The sequence below is a fragment of the Marmota monax genome, unplaced genomic scaffold (assembly GCF_021218885.2).
Source record: "Marmota monax isolate L192 unplaced genomic scaffold, Marmota_monax_Labrador192_F-V1.1 WCK01_AAM20220418_F8-fsc00201, whole genome shotgun sequence".
Classification (NCBI taxonomy): Eukaryota; Metazoa; Chordata; class Mammalia; order Rodentia; family Sciuridae; genus Marmota; species Marmota monax.
In genome coordinates this window covers 816,698-835,664 of record NW_026695150.1, presented here as the reverse complement: position 1 = coordinate 835,664, position 18,967 = coordinate 816,698, and the positions used below count along the sequence as shown (strand labels likewise).

Genomic DNA, 18,967 nt, shown 5'->3' with positions numbered 1-18,967 from the left:
AACCTAATTTAAAAAATGGGCCAAAGACCTTAACAGACTCCTCATCAAAGAAGATATATTCAGATGACAAATAGGTGCACGAAAGGATGCTACATGTCAAATGTATTGAAGGAAGTGAAGATTAGATCAACAATTAGATTCCACTACACACTTATCAGAATGGCCCCAATCCAGAACACCAATGCCACCAATACTGGTAAAGCGGGGGGGGGGGGGCAACGAGAACTCATTCATTGCTGGCAGGAATGCAAAATGGTACAGACACTTTGGAAGACAGTGGGCAGCTTCTTACACAACTAGATTTAACAGGCTCCCCATACAAGCCCAGGATCTTCCTCTTTGGTATTTACCCAAAGGGGTTAAAACCTTATGTCCATAAAGCAATCTGCAAGTGGATGATTATAGCAGTTTTACTCATAATTGCCTAAGATGTCCTTCAGTAGATGAATACACAAATATTAACTGTGGCAATCCAGACTATAGAATATTATTTAGTGACAAAAAGAAATGAGCTATCAAGTCATGAGAAGACATGGAGGAAACTTTAATGCATGTTACTAAGTAAAAGAACCCAACCTGAAAATGCTGTGTGCTGTTCAATTCCAGCTAGATGGCATTGTGGAAAAACTATGAAGACAGTAAAAATATCAGTGGTTGCCAGAGGCTGGAAGGGGGAAGGAGGGATACACAGTCAGCACACAGAGGATTTTTAGGGCAGTGAAATTACCCTATATGATACTGCAATGTGCCCTTACAGTTTGTCAAAACACAACACTATGAATGAACCTTAATGTAAACCATGGACCTTGGGTGATAATGATTCATTAGGTTCATTAATTGTATTAAACATGCCCACTCTGGTTGGGATGTTGGTAATGGTCATGCATGTGTTGGAGCAGAAGCGTGTGGGAAATCTCTTCTTCTACTACATTTTTTTTTCTTTCATGAGTCTCAAAAAGTAAAGTCCGTAGTTTTTAAAAGGCCCAAGGCCCGTCTATGTGCCACTAGGCCACAGAGCCTTTAGAAACTGGCAAAGCCAAGGGCCTGTCACTCTCTCTCGGCTGCTCTCCTCAGGCTGCCTTTCCCCCAGTTTTCTCCTTCAAGGCCACCCCTCACACGTATTTTATTTCACTTGTGAAAAAAAGATGGGGTTGGGGTCTTTTGAGAGAGAGGACTTTCCCCACAAAAGAATCAGTGATGGTTAAAACAGAAACTTCCAGAGGCAACTGGCAGCAGACAAGAGTCTCATTATAGGACAAGGAACCATCCCTTACTGCACATCTCAGTGTCTCTTCCTGCAGAAACTTCTGGGTCTGGCCTGGCCTGGCCACTGCCCCTCACTCAGCCAGAGTAGCCATTTATCCCAGGCCTGTAGAAACTGAGGATTCCCCAAGACAGTAACCCAAGGAAATCAGTATCATTCAGGAGGAGATGGGTGGTGGCTGAAAGGACAGGGATCCCTGTCAGCTACTTGAATCCTGGCTTTGTTGCTTCCTAGCCTTGTGATACTGGGCAAGGAATTTGCCCCACAGGAGTTCTGGGGGTAATTAAAAAGCTCATCACAAAGCACTTTGTCGGTGGCTGGTAACTAATATCTAGAATACCACAGATGAAACTGTCATCTTTAGGATAGCAAAACCACCTTGCGGTCTCTGAATGCCACGTTAACAGTAGAAAGCTACTTAAAGGCTACCCAAAAATTGATCCGAAAACCAGAATGACATGGAGGTTTTTTTATAAAGTCGGGGATTTGAACATTTAGAATGGATGAGTTGACTGAACATTAGTATTTAATGAGATTTAACTAGAAAAATGTTCTGATAACTTGAGAGTGTTAAAAATAGCATCTAAGTCAACAGAAACAATAAACGAATGATGTGTCCCATTATGATCAGAAAGATTTATACATTGCTAAACCCATGCTTTATATAGCAGGCTCTGTGGAATCTGTTTTTCTCAGGCAGAAAGAACAAGCTTAGGTTTAAGAACACAATCCCTGACAGAATTTACATTTTTTAACAAGGTAACGCACACTTCGCTTCTCAAAAGCTCATTACAGTTGTTTAAAATGCATAACATATGAATATTAAATCACCAGAACTATGCCAAATAATACCACCAAATTGTCATGTAGATTTTCTTCCAAGTAACAGAACTAAAAATATACACAAATACACTCAGACTACCCAGGCTACATTGGGTTCTTTGGGAATTAAAATAAAATAACATTATATATTTAACCCATATGCTTCTCATGTGATTTTCCTTTTTATGGAAATGCAAGCTCTGTTTCAGGTTTGGAAGAAACTGGGTATATGAAGATAAGGGAAAGGAAGCAATATTTAATAATTCCATTCTGAATCATGCTTGAAAATTACTTGGAAGATCTTAAGACCAAATCCTTCCAAAATGAGCTCTAATGGTACAGAAAGAAGGGAGGTGGCACTAAATTAAACAAGGTGTATACAGTGGACAATTTAAAAATATATTTTGAAATAATGCATTGACTTTTGGCACCAATGGATGCTGAGCAATTATGACCAAGTAAGCAAGTCATTCCAAAAGCAGGTGGGCCCAGGGATGGGACTGAGGATGGGGGAGCAGCGGTGAGTCAGACAGGTGTGTTCACCCTCCAGTCATCATGGCCACCAGGAAGCTCTGGAGGAGTCTGTGCCACTTGGATGAACTGGCTCACCTTTGCTCTGTGGATTCTGCCTCCTCTGCTCAGGACAGTGCAGTGTGCCCAGGATGGTCACTGCCAGTCCTTCCATCCTCTGCTTCTCACCCAGCCTCTAAGAGCAGACCAAAGAAGTGGGGGCCTAAGAGCCCACTGGGAATGAATGAGGAACTATGGTGCTTTTGGTTGCCTGCCTACTCTGACTGGTGGGATGAGTGTGCATATCCATATTGATTGAGATACCTTTGAGAAACCAGAAAGACAAGGCATGACAAGATTATAGAAATCCCTACTGATTGTTTATGGCTACTAGGACTGGGTTGTGTGATAGACTCTAGGCTCAGTTAGAAAATGTCCAAGACTCATTGCCAAAAAAAAAAAAACAAAAAAACAAAAAACAGTGACCAGTGCGTGGGACAGGCTGGGGAAGGATCCATACTTTGGAACGTATGGATTCTTTTTGAGTTTCTTCATTCCCTAACATCAATCCCTACTTGTATTCCAAGATCTTCCAAGTCACTGTAGCTTAAGAGACTTTCAATAAAGGTTTTATAGAAAAGCAAATATGTCACCAGAGTTCATCAAGAATTGCTGGGGGCCCTGTAAATAAGCAACTCTCCCCAGCTCAGAAGTAGCAGAACCTAGCGACTAACCAGAAGCTAATGCCAACTTGTTGGCCAACCATAGACACATTAATTATAAGCAGTTGCTACTTTTTCCATATGAAGTTACCATTCTCCAGTGGCACAGTAAGAATTCTAACTCCACGTGAGGAGCTTATAACCAAGATAACCATCCTGTTATCAGGATCAGGCATCATCAAATACCTAAATTAAGGCAGGGCTGTTTAAGACATAACCAAAAGCAGGTATTTCCCCTTTGGTTGGTCTTTGCTAATAATTCTCACTATTCCTCAAGATTTAGCATCAATAAAATCGCCTTAACAACTTTGGGTATTTTTTTAAAGTTGTCTACACTTGTAGATGCTGGCACAACGGAGACACAATTTCCTGCGGAAATCCCCAGACATTGTCATCAGAAAGCACTTGGTTTGGTTCTAAGTTTAAATACACAAATAAACAAAATAATACCTGGGTGTTAAAAAAACAAAATAAAACAACAACAACAACACACACAAAAAAACAAAACAAAACAAAACAGTGAAAGAGGCCACCTCGCTCGGGTCTTGAGAGCACGAGATGGAAGGAGATCAGACCCTTCTCTCATGTCTCCTACAAGCGCCATCTTTTTTCATGCATTCTATAGCACATAAATTATAACAATTAAACAAAAAAGAATGGAAATGTGGTATTTTGACCAGAAACCAGCCTGTTCATGTAGACATAATTGTAGAGAGAAAAAGACACAGCCTCTAAAATCATTCTGGCTCCTGCTGCTTCTCAGGCAAAAAGGAACTTGGCCCACTGGCTGGTGACAGCACAGCAGACTCCTCATGGATGCCGTACATGGCCAAGCACCAACTGAAGATGGAAAAAGCAGAGTAAACTCTTTGCAAATTAACACCACTCGGTTGATGACACCCTTTTTATTTCTTTCCTCTGAGCCTCAATGTTTAGCACTGGAGAAATAAAAGAAGCAGAGGAGGACACTGTTTTCACTCTTTCTCAGGACAGCAAACAATCTGGCTTTTGGCTTCGTGACACTGAGTGTTTTGTGTGTGTGTGTGTGTGTGTGTGTGTGTGTGAGAGAGAGAGAGAGAGAGAGAGAGAGAAAAGAGAGGAGAGAGAATCTTTAAATTTTCCCAACCCGGTTCTTCCAAGAACTGATGATGTTTCTCCCACAGTAGCAAATGCCATCTCCTCGTGTCACCAATTGAAAAACTGGCCTGTCCTTTGGTACTGCCAGGACTCAGCTGCTGCCACAGACTGAGCTGCAGCCTTCTCATTCCCCACAGCCTGAAACCTGGTTCAGTGTCTCTCCAGAACCAACAGAACCAAAACAAATGGCTAGAAAGATGCAGAACAATGCAAACAGATAACAGAACTCGATTCTTCGTCATGGAAATTCCTTAAAATCTTCAAAATACATTCTAAAGTCTTCAGGAGGAAAATTCTACCAGTTCTTTTAAAAATATCCTCAAATGTATCTTCTTTCAGTTTGACTGGTAATTGATAGGACAGAATTTATAAATCAGTGCATTTGTGTAGCTGCAGCAAACCACACTGCTTGGGAAACACCAGCATGGCTGTTTGGCCAAGGAGCCTGCAGCCACTGTTACCGGGAGGCAGAGCAGCCTCTGTGCTAGGCTGGGATCTGCCACCCCAGGATTACAAAATAACCCTCGGGCAGCTCTAGCGCCACTTACAGTCTAGATCAAGAGACCTGAAAGAAAAAGCATCTCTAGAGAGGAGAGGCCTGTGAATGAGCTATTTTTTTTTTCTTCTTAGAGTTGGAAGATTTTGTGAAGTCCCTTAAATAGTATGCATCCATATATTCATTTTTTTTTTCTGGAAAGAGTGTCTGTAGCTTTCAGAAGACTCTTAATGAGATCCCTGACTCCTTATAGGGCTAAGGATTCCCAGAGCCAGAGGAAGCCCTCCCTGCTCGTCGCAAAGTCCTTTGTAACTACATAATAAAACAGATGGTGTTTTACCCTCAGGAAAAAGAGTCATAATGTTATCATTGGTGGCTTGTTCCTGCCCAAGCAGTGTTGCAGTGATAAATTTCCATAATGATGCTAAATTGTAAATCATCCTCCTGTTCCATAACCATATTACACGTAGTGGTGATGAAGGGCCTGGTCCTAAAAAGCATTAAAAGACACTTCTCCTGCATCGTTAATTTGGTACAGAACCAGAATGCTGCTCAAATAAATATTAGTTAATCGAGGATCAATTAAACAATTTTGTTTGTCCTCCTGAAATTTACAAGAGCCTGAGATTTATAAGAGCTTCCCTGGGGGACCTTTAAGAGGCCTAAGTTGCTTTTTAAACAAAACCCCCCCCAAAACAGAAATGGGGCCGGGGGGCTGGGGTTGTGGCTCAGTGGTAGAGTGCTTGCTTAGCACATGTGAGGCACTGGGTTCAATCCTCAGCACCACCACATAAAAATAAATAAAGGCATTGTGTCCATCTACAACTAAAATAATAATAATAATAATAAACCCATAAATCTGAAGGAACACCTTGATTTAGCCAGTCCTGAGGTCAGTGTTGACTCTGTCCTTCAGCGGTCAATGCTGGGGTTTAAGGAATACTCTAACCACAAGAAGCCTGATACTAACGTGAACTGGATATTCATAGGTGCCCTAATAGCCCAGTAGTAGAAGATGAAGCCACAGAGCAGTGGGCACAGCGTACAAGCCCACACACAGGTGCACCAAACCGAAACCCCTCTGGAAAAACACTAATTAAGAGAAAATGGTCAGGCTGAATTTTCCCCATGTCAATTTCCTTTTCCCTAAATGGCCTGATAACTGCCCCCAAACCTTAGCCCAAGAATAGGGCTTTTTGCTCAACTGTGGGAGACCAGGAGAATTACTTACCAGTGGCAGGTGGCTGGTCACTGGGGGCGGTTCCAGACCCAGCGCTTCCCCTTGCTGAGCTGGGAAGCCTTACATCAGCCCCGTCCTCAGGCTTGTCTCCCCACTCTGCGCCACCAGCCACTTCTTCAGAGGGAGGGCCCATGCCGTGGGCACACTGGGGCAAAGGTCCGTGTTTCAGGGAACCCATAAGGGGTTCCTGGTCCTCCCCAGGAGGGATCCCACAGCCTGTGTAGCTGTCCCCCAAGCTGGAGCTGGCTGCCCAGGGGGCATAACTGCCACCCTCCACCTCTTTTTGCCAGTACTTTTCGGGGGACACGGGAATCCAATCAGTTCTGCACGGGGGCTCCGTGAAGTGGCAGCTTTCTGAGTCCACTGTACTCTCAGTCCCCGTGAAGCACTGGCTTAAACTGTCATTCTCCCCCACCTCCAGTGGTTCAGGGAAAGGGGGTGCGGATTTGCTTCCAGGCTGGGTCAGGAGCTGCAAACACTCTGGGGGCTGCGGGGGCCGGTCCATGTACTCGTCCTCCATAGGAACCTGCCTGCTGGAGTCCCCCTTGATCTCCACCTCGCTGACCAAGGAGAACATCCCTGCATCTTCGCCCTGTGCACAGGGCTCACCTCCCACACACGCACCCCCACAGACACCAGCTCCGTCTGCACAGCACATCGCTTCTGGAACCATCTTCTCCAGCGTCAGCAGTAAGACACCTTCACACACTTCACACTGACTCGAGCCTGCCGAGGGAGCGCTGAGACAGCTGTCGCCTGAGGACGCCTGCAGATACAAATTCAGAAGGCAGAGGCGTTAATACCCAGAGTTATTAGAACATGTTCAGCTAAACACTGCTGAAAAAAGTGTTTATACTAATTATTTCCACCATAACAAGTACAGATGGCACATCCACGCCATACTTTATTTGTCAAAATTATCGAGTGTAGGAGAATCCTAAAATAGAACACAACCAGAAATGAATGGATCTTACTGCATTTCAAAGGAATAGAATGTCCACACAAAAGGGAGGAAAGAGCTAACCCACATAATGTTTCAACACAGTATTTTGACTCTGTACCCTCAATATAAATATACGAAAATGACATCATACTGGATACTGTAGTTGGTTGCTATACTGGAAGCTCCAGTTGGTAGGTCTGTGCTTTGCTGTGGTAGAGGTTAGTAATTCTAAACCTACCTTCTGTGTGTTCTAGAATTGAGCAAACGAGTGAACACATTGATAACAAGTGGAACCAGGTGTCCTACTGCTAGAGACAGAAGATCTAAATATGAGAAAGGGGAGACAAGAAGGATCCTGGATCCCGGGTTCCAGATCCTGGAACCAGAGAGGTCAGCATAGGGTTTAAAGTTGATAGATTTTTATACCTAAGAAAATAAATCTAAAGGACAAAATGGAATTTGAATATTCAATATTCAATATTCACTGTAATACTATCTTGATTTTGATAAATGTACCATGGTTATATATGAGAGTGTCCTTGTTCTTAGGAAATATACACTGACGTGTTTAAGGATATGGGAACACACTGCCTTTATTCACTCTTCAGGGATTCAAGAAAAAAAATGTGCATTTTCATATGCATGCACAGAGAAAGAAAACAAAGAATAAAGCAATGTGATAAAAGGTAAACACTTGTGAATCTGGGCTGTGGACGTTGGTTGTAATATTCTATTTTGTATAATTTTGAAATTATGTCAAAATAAAAAGTTACCAAAATAATTGCAAATTAAATGAAAGTGGTAGCTCATTCCTCCTAAGAATCTGTACCAGGCAATCAAGATTTATACTAAAAAAAAAAAAATAACATATACACAAAGGTAACAGAGAGGAACGAGGACCGGAGTGTGGTCCAGTGGAGAGCGCTTACCCAGCATGTGCCTTGGGTTTGATCCTCAGCAGCACAAAAGCAAAACAAAACAAAAAAATTAAAGGAGTGCTGGGGTGCTAAGGCACATGCCTATAATCTCAGCAATTGGGGAGGCTGAGGCAGGAGGATCACAAGATCCAGGCTAGTCTCAAAATAAAATGCAAAAGGGCTAGGGATGCAGATCAGTGGTAGATGTCTCTGGGTTCAATCCACAGTACAAAAAAAAAAAAAAAAAAAAAGCAGAATAAAACATAAAGAAAAAGAGGCATTTAGAACGAAGAATGATGAGCCCTGGGTTATGCAGTAGGGATTAGTGGTGGGATTTGAGGTTTGCACACCATGTATGCAGGTGCTAAGTAAGCAATGGGGCTCAATGGTTGATGAGTTGGAGTTGAAGCAGTCTAACTGTTCCAAGGACCTAAGGGAGACCCCAAAGAAATTTAACTTTACCTTATTTCCACCTACGTGACGGCAAGCATCATTGATCCAGTGCCACAAATCAGCTAGAAAAACAAAGCAAGGGTAAGGATTTCGTATTATAATTTCCTATTTCTTTATCTTAAAAACAAAAATTTTTTGATAACTTTGATGTTATAGGACAAATGTAGGTCTCAAAAAGTTTCTAGAGGGGCTGGGGTTGTGGCTCAGGGATAGAGTGCTCCCCTAGCACGTGCGAGGCCCTGGGTTCGATCCTCAGCACCACATAAAAATAGATAAATAAAATGAAAGTATTGTGTCTAACTACAACTAAAAAATATTTACCAAAAAAAACAAAAAGTTTCTAGAGTGAAGCAAATTAACTTATCCATCATGTCACAGTGACACATTTTGGGGGGTGTGTGTAACAGGAGCTGATACGGACTCATTTCACAAAAATCCTAAATACAATATTGTTCTCTGGATTTGTCCACCCTACATATCTGCTATCTTGTATCCTTGATGTACAACTCCCCATTTCCTGTAGATGGAACTTTTGGTTCTTTTCTTTTATGAGTCCATATGTAAGTGAGGTCAGCAATAATTTTCTGTTTGTGTGGCTCACTATTAAAGATCACAAGTCAGTTCAATATTATCTTTACACATCCTCCACTGCAAGTGTTTCAGTGACCATTCCTGGGTGTAAAAGCACTTAAAAAATAAATCAGCTGGGGCTGGGGGCACATAGGCTAGGGGTAGAGGGCTTGCCTGGAGCATACAGGCCCTGGGTTCCAGCTTTAGCACCATACATGCAAGAAAATAAACAATTAAATAAATATATAAATGATTGAACTGCTTTAAAGGCTACAAAGGCACCTTACTCCTATTAAAAACAGAGCTTCCTGTCTTGCGTAAAGCAAACCATGAACCACTCGTGTTCTGCTAAATACCTGTGGGCACACCTGGGCTCCCAGAGCTGCTGTGATGTCTACAGGTGTTCTCATTCCTTTAACACATTTTCTTTGACTTTGAGGCATGGTAAGGTAAAAAGAAGATGTGTAGGAGCTCAAATATATGTACAGTAAAAGGGAGGTGCCTGCTAGAGAGCTAAGCATCAGACTCACTGAGTTCTGATGGGTCCCCCTTTTCTACTATGCCTTCTTGCTTCTCAGAATATGTTCTGTGGCATATGGAAAGGACACTGCCATTAACTTTTATAAAATAGAAGTGATAAAGTCTAAAAAGTCAGATCCATGAATTTTTTAAAAAAAACTATGAATTCATATTATACAAAGATAAAATTTTATCCCACCTCAATGAATATTCCATTTTAGATTAGCAATTAAAATTGAAGCGGAGTCATCAGTCCTTTGGTGGAAGATAACTGCAGTTCATAAAGATGCTAATCATCTCATACCTACTGAGCCCTGAAACGTGCCCACATGGTGCTAAGCAGAGCATACATGTTATCTCGTTTATGCTGTAGACTATTATGTGACCTTGCACAGTTTATTTAACCTCTCTGGGCCTCAGTTTCCTCATCAGCACAGGGGGAAACAGTAGTGCCTGCCTCGTGTAGTGCTTTGTGAAGATTCCCTGAGCACATGTAAAAATGCATGTAACCATGTGGTGCACAGTCAATATCCAACACATGTCAGTTACCACTATCATCACCACCATTAGTCTTCCTTCTTTTCTATAATTTTGAAATTCAATCAAAATAAAATTATCCCAAGTAAAATGACAGTCACAGCTCTTTCCTTGCAGGACTCAGTTTTAGACAAGCACAAAGGGTACTAAAAGTAATAATACTTGTGCACAAGTCTCTCCCCTGGGAAATGGACAGCAACAGCTTTCCAAGATGGTGCACCTGCATCCACTCTTACTGCACCCCCAAATTTGTTTTCTACACTAAAGCAAGAGTGTTGTCCTTGATGTCCTTGGCTAAGAATAAGGAGCGAACTTCTTAGCAGGTCTGAAGGGCTGTGGCATCTGGCTCATCTTGCTCCGGGTCCCCAACTTTCTGCTCCAGCTTCGTGACTCTTTCACCCCCCTCTCACCATGCTCCCCTTTACGTGGTCCTCTCAGTGGGTGTGCTTGGGCTCCTCCTTGATTCCCTTCAGGCTAGTAAATTCCAGCTGGTCTTTCTGGTCTTAGCTCACCTGTTTCCTCCTCTGAGGTGCCCGGCTGACCCCAAGACTGGACAGACCCTCTGCCACCTCTACCTGGAGCTCCACTCCTACCCTTTCGGTTTCAGTTTCACTCTGAGAGCCCAACATGTGCCTTGCCTCCGCCAGGAGTGCACTAGTCTGGGGCGCTCCACACTGCGGCCCAGCGCCAGTCCAGTCCTTGGTGGCCAATAAACATGTGGAATGAATGGATGAGGACAAAGCTAAGAATCATAATCCCCTAAGTCATTGATAGGTCTATTGTTTTCTCAATAAGATAGGGTGGGAAATGTTATTAAAAGCCACAACAACAAAAAAATATCAGGAAGTCTGTCCTCTCGCCTCAACACGACTGTTCAAGTGGTCCTCATCATCTGAACAATGGGGTGTCATCATCCAAACCCCCAGCTATGACGTCAAGGAAGTAAAACTGCATCACTGCCCAGGCCACCCTGGGCAGCATTTCTGACATTTTATCTACGACACAGTGTGGACTACCATTTCCTTCATCTCTCCTCCATCACTTCATTCCTAAAAACTTTACACCAAGAACCCTTGGTTTCCCTGGACTGTGGCCTTTCCTCTCCTCACTTTTTGACAATATCCTTTAATTCCCTCAGTAATGAATGGCCTCTTTAAAAAGATGGGGCCCACTCAAACACTGCTCTCTGCTTAACAGCTGGCTTTTTAATTAATATTTTGACTGCCGGTGTTATATTAGGCAATGCAAATAGTAATAAAAATAGCAAGACATACAGGGATCCACGAAGTTCACGGAGAGCAGAATTGGACGAGGTAAACAGGTGAGCATAGGGAGTGGAAAGGATGGGGGAATGTCAGGTGCTCCAGAAGAGAATGATTTGAGCAGGGAAGTACTAAGAAGCATCTTTAGCAAACCTAGGGGAGACGTGAGTCCTTGAATAAAAATGATTCTTTTAGTTTTGTCGAATAAAAGCCAATTATGATGTGATGTTTCAAGATACCATCCAAATTAACACTTGATTTTCCATTCTAAGAATGAGCACCTCATTTTGACTAAATGTAAGGTAAGTCATTTTCATAATTTTAGATTCACATTTCAAGATAACACCCTAACCAAAACCTCACCTGCCATTTATCTACACATTCTGTTTCACATGGGTCCATGGAAAATTGATATATTCCAGGATAAAAGCAAGCAACCCCCTGCATGTGTGCTGCTGCATGCTCTACAGCTTAAACACAAGCTCACAAGTCATCAGTTTCCTGAATGTTGGGATATTCTTGTTAGCGTTTATAGAAATAGGCACAATGTTGGCTTCTTGTTTTGATTTTATTTTATTTTGCTGGAGAACAATGACTAAGATACAAAGGGTGTTTTGCCTTTAAGTACAGTCATCTCAAGGCACTTACTTAAGCAGGTCCCATAGACAGTCAGTGGACAATGTACTCCTATTCCAAAGCATTTGCCTAGAACTGTATCTATTTCCTTGAAGACTATCTCTCAAGCACCAGCATAGACACAATACCTGTTAGCGCTTTCCCTTTTTTCCTATGGTAAATGCCAAAGACGACGATGGCAATTAAGGCCACAGATATGAAGAGAAGCAGAATAATTAAACTGGGCAAGTAAATCCGTGGTTCTGCATTGGAAGAAAATGAGAAATATGGCATTAAAGATTATGTAATTTTATTACATTTAAAAACAAAACCTTATAAATCTAATCCCAGGATCAAAGATGTGGGTCTGGGATATCAGAAGTAGGACAATCCCCACCCCGGACTACATTTGCCAGGGAGCACTCACAGTCGGAAGGGTTGGCTCCCCACCTCGCCCACCCTGCTGGTCTGGCTTCACTGCACTGGAGGCCACCCCAGCCATCACTATGTCTCCATGATTACGTTCTTAAGAACAACTCTAGTCACATGCACCCACCATCCTGCTTCACCTCTGCTTGCCTCCAGAACCCCTCACTGACCAGCTGGAAGACCTCATCACACTGCTGTCCAAATACCAACATGGCACCAGGGTTTTGCTGGCTATGAGAACACAACAGCCCCTCTGGGAAGCATTTCTGTTATTTCTCTATGATACAATGTGGATGCCTCCACTTCCGTCATTCCTCCCTCCTCCATCGCCTCATTGCTAGCACCTCTGTATCCCACACCTTTGGTTTCCTGGACCATGACCTTTCCTTTCCTTCTCTCATTTAAGAATAACCTTTAGTTCCCTCAGTTATTTTCATGCTATCTTCAAAATGGTCTTTTAAAAAAATCTCTCCTCTGAGCGTGTAACTCCATATCCAGATACTTTAGTGCCCTTCTGCTCCTGTTCCCTAGGATGTCAAATCTAGACCTCTGATTTTCTTGGCCACAACCTGTTAGCTCTATTGCCCTGTGGCTGGCATTCTCTTGATTTAGTATAAAGGTCTTCTTGCCACTTCTGCCATCTCTTCCAGTGTGCAGACCCACTGGCACACTGACCCACTCACCCAGAGTAACCAGCATCTTTCTGTCCGTCTTTAAAATTGTATAAGATTGATGGATTCCACAAATAATGTTCCACAAATAATGACTGCTGGATTCTCACAAATTGTTTCCTCTGGTTGATGACCAGTTTCCCCATGGATACTCTCACTGTGACCACCACCACCCTTCCATGTCTGGGCATTTTCATTTATGTTTGCAGCTTTTTCTTTTCTTTTCTTTGTACATTAATACATTATCAGTTATTCCATTGTAAAAAAAAAATGATCAAGTAGCCTGGTATGCACAAAGCCCTGGGTTCAGTCTCAGCACTGCAATCCATTAATCAAATAAAAATCATATCTGGAATTGAAATACTGATACAAATGAAATATTGAGCTGACCGTGGTCAGGATGAAATGAAAAGGGACAGCTGAACCCCTGCACGTGAAGCCTGGGATTCTGGAGAGAGCGAGACAGCTGACCATGCTGGGCACGTCTACCCTCCCACAGACTCTGTCAAGCATACCCTTCGGTGGTTTTCTAGATGGCAGGGAAGAACTGCAAACCACGTCTGATTTCTCTGTTCCGGGATATTCCTCTATCTTTCCAAGAATGGTACAGCTGCGGAGGGAAAAGCAGTTAAGTGCTTTGGTTTAATATTCTTGTTTAAAACACCAAACAATCTACTGCGGTAGATTGCCAGTTTCTTCAGGAGGGGACTTGCATCTTCCTGCAATTCCAAATCCCAGGACCTTCCTCAAGGAAGTAGAATATCACGGAGGAGGACAAATCTCTGAGGACATGGTCAGCAAGGGCAAAAATGGGGCTACAATAAAGTACAACCAAATGCTTCAATTCCTGTGGCTCAGTGATAAACGTTAGACGAATACTCTTTTGAAGTTGAAAAACACTTTTCAACATAAAACTTGGATAAATGGATCAGAAAATTAACATTTAATCAGAATATATGAGAAAGTAAAAGAATCACTATATTGATTATTAGTATTCAACAATAAGTATGCAATGACCCAGGACCCAGAAATTCCACTACAGACAGACTCACAAAAGGGTGCCACTAAATATACAGATTGAGCATCCCTAACGTCTGAACTGCTTGAAAATCTAAAATTTTTTGAGCACTGATATGACACCACAAAGAGAAAATCCCAAACCATTAAATTTAGGTTTACTCACAAAAATAATTGAAAATATTGCAAAATATTACCTCCAGGCTATATGTATAAGGTATATATCAAACATAAATGAAGTTTGTGTTTAGACTTGGATCCCCTCCCCAAGACAAACTCATTATGTAGATATATATATATATATAGCTGAAATCAGAAATAATTCTGGCTCCAAGCATATTGGATAGGAGATTCTTAAACTATTTATGGGATTATTCATTACAAAATTAGTTATTACTGTAAGAGACTAAGAACAGTGCAAATCCCTGTCAGTCCCTACTGAAATTCTCTATTTATTAAACAAATTATAGTACATTTCTATGATGAAATACTATTCAGAGCTGGGCATGGTGGTGCACTCCCGTAAATCCAGTGTCTAAGGAGGCTGAGGTAGGAGGATCATGAGTTCAAAGCTAGCCTCAGCAACTTAGCAAGGCCCTGAGCAACTTGGTGAGGCTCTGTGTCAAAACAAAATATAAAAAGGGCTGGGGATGTGGCTCAGTGGTTAAGCACCGCTGGATTCAATATTTAATTCCTGGTACCCCCCAAAAAAGAGCAAGAAAGAAATACTATTTAGCTATAAAGACACACACACACACAGAGAGACTGTGAATAAATATAGAAAGTGCTTAAAAAATAAGTGAAAAAACTCAAGGTGAAACATTTATATAGCTAGAAAGTTTCTATACGTATACACACAACACATACCCACAAGTTTCTGGATGAATAAACCATGATGACATTGGGAAGTTTGGAAAAGCAGTGGTGATAAGTGAATGGTAATAAATGTCATGAATCAGGCTGGAGGTGCGGCTCAGTTGAATGCCAGCAGAGTATGCTGGAGGCCCTGGGTTCAACCCCCAGCACCCCACACACAAACACAAGTTATAAAATTATAAATCATTTTCAACCAAACAAGGTTAGAAAAAGGAAAAAAGAAACTGCAGCTATAAGATACTGACTATTGAATCTAAAAATGGCATGAAGTGCCAATACACACCCGGATGAAGAAGTGGCTTGACTGGTTTATTTTTCCCACATTGAATTGACAAGACAGTGGAGGTTGGATTGTTTAAAACTTAAAAATTCCTTTGGTCCCCTTGTGGTCACTTACTTGGTCCAGGGTTTGCATTTGTCCGTGGAAGAAAAGGCATCTGAGAAGTAGCCTACGTGGCAAGGCTTGCACACCGTGTCCATGTTGAGCTGCACTGTCACAAAAACCAACAGAAACAAGCAAGGACACTTAGAGATCAGTCAGATGTTCCAGAAGAGCCGCTGCCCCCTGCTCCCTTCTCCCCTCGGGGCCTTGCCACGGGGTGTCTAATGGCTCTAGCTCCCCCTCCCCCCAAGCCCCTCCTTGGGCCTAGGAAGCAGTTCTGATACCAGGGGTGAGCTGCAGAATTGTGTTCAGAAAGGCAGGGGTCAGTACTGCCACTATCTGAAGTCCAGGTCCAGGCGACTCTGGTCCTGAGCCTCTACTGCTCAGAAGACCATCCTGAGCACCCCCATGCTGTTTCCTGGCCTGGGGGAGCCTGTGTCTCCTGTTTTTGTCGTCTGGCTCTGTTTTAGGCAGGCACCTCTGCTATCCCCTTTCTGCCCTGACAGATGGCTAACCCAGCCTTCTTCTGCAGGGGATGTCAATTCTATTACTGCTTTTAAGGGAAATTTATTGTTCTGATCCCTTCTTGTAAGCTTAATCTCACGCGTTCAAATATTATTGAAGTGTCAAAAAAGTTTTCTAAAACAAAACAAAACAAAACCCTGTGGGTCTCTCTTTTAAAACAAAAGTTTGGTGTCCAACTTTTGCTGCAAAGGGCTGCACAGTGGAGCCCTTGTGGTCTCTGCTGCAACTACTCATAGCACAAAAGCAATCATAGACAAGATGTAAAACAAATAGGTATTGCTAATTTCCAATAAAACTTTATTTATAAGCACAAATGGTGGGAGGGATTTGGACCCCTCCTTAATCCACAGAGCTCAAAGCAGGTGTTGATCCTTGTTAGTAAACTTGACTTGACTCACTCATAGTCCTCATAAACTGCATTATTAAAATGAGAAGTGCCTCAGATTTCTTCAGTTACCTTTACTGCAATTGGCACATGACGAGACGACCCTTTGGTGGCTACTATAAATCATAATCGGGCAACTGGTGGTACCAAAACCACAAATTACTCTTGAAATTAGTAGCACTTCTGTGATTTATTTTCATGAATATAACATGAAAAATAAGGAATTAAACTTTCTTTGTCCAAAGTCAAATAGAAAGTACATTCTTAACTTCTGCAATTTGGCTCAGTAAGCAAAGCACCTGTCCCTGGATTTGGCAATATAATTTGCCTTGATATTGATTCAACAAAGGCCAGTTAACATCTAGTAGGTCACATTAATTCAAATATGAATTAATTCAAATTAAAAGATGAATACAATCTAGAAGATTCTGAGAATCCCTCAAAAACAAAGAGGGTTCCCAAGGCATTTCCAGGAATATAAAGTTTTGAGGGTATTAATTCCCACACACTGGACTTGGTAAGACTGACAGGCCAGAAGCATCCTGCAGACTGCTCTTTCCTTCTCCCTCTTACAATCATGCTTTTCCTACCTACAAAGGAAGGCATGCTTTGCATCTACCCCAAATCCTGCATGGTGCCAAGCTTCAGACATGTTGGACAGAGCAAAAAAGTAAAAATACTGGTGATGGAAAATTTTCTGTAGCCCGTCCAGCGTCTGTCTTTCCCTATCTATTCAGAACAAAAGTATGGTCATACAAATGGGGAATTGGGGACCAGGTTGAGCCGTTCTGAATTTAAAAGTGTGCAAGGTGGGGCAGAAAGAAAATTTTCATTCATCCACTTTGGTCCCTCTATTTTCTACTGTCAAATATACATTATTCCCAAAGGTGAAAGGCAGACAACTTGGACCAGGAACCTGCAGGTGGCAGCACCTGTTTCAGGCAGGTGACAAACTTGTGCAAAGGCTCTGGGCTTCTTCTGAGAATCAGAATTCAGAGGGAACTAGCTGTGATAGGAAGGTGTATTTTAATAACTTAAAAATTAGGCTTTTTCTAAGAGAAAGTATACATGGGTTAGTTAATCTATTTGAAAATAAGGGCTGACTGTGCCAGCTGAACTCAGTGACAAGCCCTTTTTTATTTTTTATTTTGAGACAGGGTCTTGCTAATTTGCTTGGGGTCTTGTTAAATTGCTGAGGCTGGCTTTGACATTTTGATCCTCCTACTTCAGCCTCTGGAGCCTCTGGGATTATGGGTGTGCACCCTTGCATCCAGCAAGTATTTTGGTTTTTAAAAAAGTGCCTCTGAGTTACAGATGAACAGTCATAAATAATCATCTGTTACATCTTGAAAAAACTACTTTGTTGTGTTTCCTAGAAACAAGGAAAGCAAATGATTCTAAGAAATACTTTTATAAGTCTAAAGGATCTCTATTTCTTTACTTTAAACAAAGGTGAAGGACACAATTGAGTTCTCAAATGATAGATCATTAAGGATAACTTAGGTCATGTCACTTTGTGATAGTGGACACTCCTATAACATAAGTCTTTCTGTCTAAAACAACAAAAAGTGGAAACAGAATTGATGTTCAATTCTGTTGCATTTTAGCAATAAGTAAGTAATATTCAACTGTGAATATATAATTGGGAAAAAAGCCCACTTGTGAAGTTCAAAAGCTTTTGCTTTTTTTTTTTATATGCACATACTAAGGGTTTAACCCAGCTGTGCTTTACCATTGAGCTACATCCCAGTCCTTTTCATTTTTTATTTTGAGAAAAGCTCTTGCTAAATTGCTGAGGCTGACCTTGAACTTGTGATCCTATGGCCTCAGTCACTGGGATTACAGATGTGTGCCACTGCTCCCAGCAAAAATCTTTTACTTTTATGATTATTGTATAGCAAAACATATTCATTTTTGACTAATTGTATGATAATAAATGTGGTGACGATCAGTCTGGGGTGGAGGGAATGTTTTTAACACTGAGAAGTTTGTCCCAATAGTTTTTTTTTAATTGAGATTTTTAAATATGCACCGATTTTTTTAGTGTAAAGGAATATAATAGGGTGATTAGTGTAAGTACTCCAAGCACAAAAATATACTAGGATAAAATTCTGTAGGGAAGGTGGAGTGGCTACCAAGGAAAGAAAGGATCTTTTAAATTCCCAACAGTTAAATAGACTAGTGCCTGTTTAATTGGATGATGGTGGGTATCAAATTGCTATTTTGTTTACATTCCGAGGACTGTTTTAAAAAGCATTACTGCAGTTGTAATTCCCTGATAAGTCACTCTTGAAATTTGTAACAAAAATTGTAGATGTCAACTTCAAAACGTGCCCAGAGGAGCATGTTTGTTTTACATTTCTTCTAAGGATGTGCACAATTAAAAAAAAAAAAATGTTGGAGGATCGCTGCGCTATCCTGTTTGTCCCTATGTGGGACAAACCGGAGTGCCACAGTGGCTGCTCACATTCTCTTTGGGGAACCCGAGCTGGGGATCCATTCCCAGGTCTTGCCTGCGCCTACAGCTCCTGGAAGATCAAAGCACCGCCCTCCCTTCCCGCTCCTCCGTTCCCCTGGCTCCCTGGAGCCTTAGTGACAGGTGTTAGAGCTGTCTGGGGCTCCCTTTGCCCGGTGTAGCCGTGCTGTAGTGGCCGCGGTGCGCGCGTTCTGCAACC

At 42.0% G+C, this 18,967-nt stretch overlaps 1 protein-coding gene across 2 annotated transcripts in view; it reads right to left on the bottom strand.

The window, feature by feature from the left end:
• The window catches only part of Tnfrsf11a (TNF receptor superfamily member 11a), a 53,996-nt gene that overhangs the window by 7,558 nt on the left and 27,471 nt on the right, over positions 1–18,967 (bottom strand). The window contains exons 5-9 of one of the 2 annotated variants that reach the window (XM_046428210.2): positions 15,398–15,491; positions 13,623–13,717; positions 12,157–12,270; positions 8,514–8,566; positions 6,183–6,957 (exon numbers count right to left, since the gene is read on the bottom strand). In XM_046428210.2, the coding sequence (XP_046284166.1) occupies positions 6,183–6,957; positions 8,514–8,566; positions 12,157–12,270; positions 13,623–13,717; positions 15,398–15,491 (1,131 nt within the window). The remainder of the gene's footprint in view (positions 1–6,182; positions 6,958–8,513; positions 8,567–12,156; positions 12,271–13,622; positions 13,718–15,397; positions 15,492–18,967) is intronic. The other variant, XM_058573857.1, reaches the window with a different exon arrangement.